Genomic DNA, 4,100 nt, shown 5'->3' on the forward strand with positions numbered 1-4,100 from the left:
AAAACTTATTTATTAGGTTTGAAGTTTTTATTTACCTTGATAACGATATAAATTTACTGTTGGAAAGCTTCGTCTAAATAACAAAATAAATTATTTTCTGTTTTTTTTAACTAAGTTACAAATGGTAATAAATTTTTTACTACTTTTTGCTAATTTCTGTCATTTTCTACATATTAAAATTTTTTTAAGTATTTTTATTCTAAGTTAAATAAAAATAATTTTTTTTTTTTTTTAATTGTACTGGTACGAAGTGAAATATACTGCTAAAGAATAAAGTCAGTAGCATAAAAAATTACAGTAAAGAACAACGAAAAAATTAATCATTTTATATAACTTAGAAGAATAAAAAACATTTTAAAAAGTAATTTATTAGCGAAACACTTAATAAAAATATTGAAAACGCAGTAGTTAGCTTTTTTCTAAAATCAATAAAATTATGATATTTTTTGCGCTTTTTACTTAATTCAAATTGTAGTTTTAATTAGTATTTTAGCTTTACATACTTATCTTTATATTAAACATACCAAAAAATTGTAAATATTTGAGATAATTTAATATTTTTTTAAAATTTTTAATATGAAAACATTAACACTTACAATTTTTTCAAATAGAAAAGAAATTTTTCTATACTATTTCTCAGAATAAATTATTATTCATAAGGTTCATAAAAAACTTTTTATTGTCTAAACGGGTGTTGACGTTTTAATTTTGCGAGTTAAAATGTCATATCTCCAGTTTTGGAATCGTCAAAAAGAAGTTGCTACCGTCTGTTGCCGTGCGACAAGATTCAATCGACCATTCATTTTTGTCAGCATCGTAACAAAGAACTTCAGATGCTTCAAACTCAAAAACTAAAACTTTTCTCCCCATACCTATGGCGTGAGTGAGCCAAGAATATGGAGAATACATGCCAGATCTATAGGTTGGGTAATGATTAATAAATACAAATGCGTTTGATGTAGAGTCGTACATTTCAAGGAATTTCTTACCAGATCCTATCGCAAACAATTTGTTCTTTATAGCAATTAAACTATGCATCGATGCTCTTTCTTTCATGCTGGGCATGTATGTCCATTCATCAGCTATGTGGTCATATGCCTCAACAGTGTTTAAAGACCCACCGTTAAATCCACCAGAAACAACAATTCTTTCTTCAAATACTGTGCAAGCTGCACTTGATCTAGCTTCTTTCATGCTTGCGACATTACCCCATGTGTTGTCATTTGTATCAAAAAAAATACAAGTTGCTGTATCTTTGTTTGCCAACTCACCTCCAATAAAATAAACTTTACCTATAAAGCCACAAGCACAATAACAAACACGATCATCAAACATATCTCCTACAACTTCTAAAGAATCAGTAGCAGTTGAGTATTTTTCAATTTTTTTTAAATCTCTACCTTCATCGTGTGAACATCCTAACAAGTAAACATGACCTTTTAAATATACCACTGGTGTGGTACGATATGGAAAACGACGGTTTTTTGTGAGCGAACTAGCTTTTCTACATCTAATAAGATTTCTACCATCTATTTTGTCCACGAAACTTGTATTTATATCAACATCGCTGTCTACCGATGAGAAATAGTCTCCGCAGTGCAAGATATCAAAGTTGTTTTCCTTGTAATGCCTCGTTGTGAAACATGAACTTGGCAAGTGTTTATAGTACGATTCTATATTCTCAAGTATCTCGTTTATTAGTGCTAGACACTCATCAGCTTCATGAAAAGATGTGGATTTGTTTAAAACTTGTACCAGAGCAGGTTTTGTCAGTAAAGGGAGGCGAATTAGTAATAAGACATTTTTTGCATGTTTGGTTCTCTCATCAAGCCTGTAACTTACCCATTCATTTGCCGCGGAGAAAACTTCAATTTCTGAAGTGATGTGTAAGTTAGAGCTTGAAATAATTCGTTTCATCAGTGAAAAATCTAACTCTAAGAAGTTGTCAGTTTCGGCAACTGTTGTGAACCAAAGTTGAATAAAGTTTAAAGTCAATTTAGAAAGGTCATTCAAGTTGTAAAGTTTAGACAAAAAATAAAAAGTTGCTACGTTTTGGAGTTTTATTTTACTCTTCATGAGTTTAAGCACACTATCTTCCAAATTTTTATCAAATTTTATTTGGTTAAATTTCATAACTTTCAAGTATTTTATCACATCTCCCGGAAAGGTACCTGAAAGTTGTTATTTATTTTAACACTAATAAAAACAAAACTGCAATAAGGTTGTTTATTCGATAGTATTAATATCAAGCACACTTCAATATACTGTCCATTTTTCAGTGTCTTTAAAAATATTTTGAGATTTTCTTTGTAGATGATTTTAAGAAAAAAGTAATTCTTGTGTATACATACATTATTTTTACAAAATACAAGTGTTTTACAAAACAGTTCTAAGAAACCACATAATTAATTCAAAGCTTAATAACTGCTTAATAAAAAGTGATACAATGCTGTTTTTCTTTTTAAATACATACTTCATTATATATGTTTTAATTTGGTAAGTGTCAGAAAAGAACAGTGTCACTTTAGCACGGAGTGACATTTTTGCCTGAAATAATTTTAAATCTTTTGAAAAGTTTATTTAAATAATGTTTAATTATTTAAAATACTTAACAAAACAAACAAATAGTTGTGAAAATTAGTTTTAACACTTATAAAAAATATCGTCTTAAAAAAATTATAAATAAACTTTTTACTATGAGCTAAAAACGAAGTATAATAATTTTTAATATTTGTATACCTCACTTTTTAATTAAAACTTACGCTAAAAGTTTAGCCGTATTAAAGTTAATTAACGCATTTAAAAAAGTTTAAATAACCCTAAAGCTTGTATTTATTGTTAGCTTTGTTAAAATAATCGTATAGCGTAAACTTTAAAGTAAAAGTATAAAAACATTTTCATCTAAAATTAAACAGTAAAACAGGTTTTTAAAATTTAAAATTTATTTTTGTTATAGTATGAACTAAAGCTTAAACTTGTAACTAATTTAAAGCTTGCTAACTTTTTATTTATAAGTTGCATAGTTCGTTTTTAGATTTTTAAATAATACAGTACCTAATGTTATTTAAGCAAAGAAAAATATTGCAAAAAACCTTTGTGCTAAAATTTCATTTTTCGGCCAAAGTGTCACTCCGTGCTAAAGTAATACTCTGTGCTAAAGTTTCACTTTGTGCTGAAGTGTCACACCGTGCTAAATTGTCACTACGTGCTGAAGTGTCACTCTCTGTTAAAGTGTCACCCGTGCTTTTCTGAACCGTTCCCGTTTTAGTTAGACATAATATACAAATATATTAATTTAAAACTAAATCTATTATTCATATTACAAAATATACCTGCTTGAGAATATATTACACTAAAATCTCTTTCCTTGAAGACAGTTGGGGAACTTTCTCTGCATAGCTTTTGAAAATTTTCTCGCCGTTTTTTTAAGTTTTTTGAAATATTGTTAACTTTCAATTCACTTCTATTTTTATGGATTTCATTGAAGTCCGATACTTTAAAAATTTTATTTTCCATTTTATAAGTGCTGGTTATTTTTATAGATAATAAAAATTTTGTACTTATCAACTTTAATAACAAATAAATATGTCCTTAACTACATTTTTGTATAATATTTTAGGCTTTACAACAAAATCTTTTAACTTTTTGATAATTAGTGTAGTATATTTTTAACATTATAAATTATTATTTTGAACATTTATGATTGTTAATGTATTTTATTAAAACAAAAACAAACATTTTAAAGACTCAAGTAGATTCTTCGTATATCATAAACTAGTCAGTAATTCAAATACGCACGAAAACATTTATGCACTAAGGGTCATTTTCGCATGAGAGTAATAAAAAATATCTAAAAAAAAACAAGTTACTGACCGAGGGTAAGGGATAAGGATAACAGTGACAGTTAAAATAAAAACTAAAGTACATTGCAAAGAGAGTTTAAAACAAAACTAAAAAAAGTACCAAAAACAAAAATGAGTATTAAGCCTAGGGTAAGGGTTAGTGGTAAAAGTAATAGAAAAAGTATATATCAATATACATAATAAAAATTGTTAACTAAAAAATAAGAAACATAAAAACTATAAATAAATAAGTTAAAA

General features: G+C 27.1%; 1 protein-coding gene across 1 annotated transcript; it reads right to left on the bottom strand.

The window, feature by feature from the left end:
- Positions 1-723: 723 nt before the first annotated feature.
- On the bottom strand, positions 724-1,917 carry LOC145841386 (spermatocyte protein spe-26-like). The gene has a single exon (XM_082948750.1). It carries the CDS (start codon positions 1,915-1,917, stop codon positions 724-726), a length of 1,194 nt encoding a protein of 397 aa, XP_082804876.1.
- Between the last annotated feature and the right edge of the window lie 2,183 nt (positions 1,918-4,100).

This window comes from Thalia democratica, chromosome 1 (genome assembly GCF_965202585.1).
Source record: "Thalia democratica chromosome 1, ktThaDemo2.hap1.1, whole genome shotgun sequence".
In the NCBI taxonomy this organism is placed as follows: Eukaryota; Metazoa; Chordata; class Thaliacea; order Salpida; family Salpidae; genus Thalia; species Thalia democratica.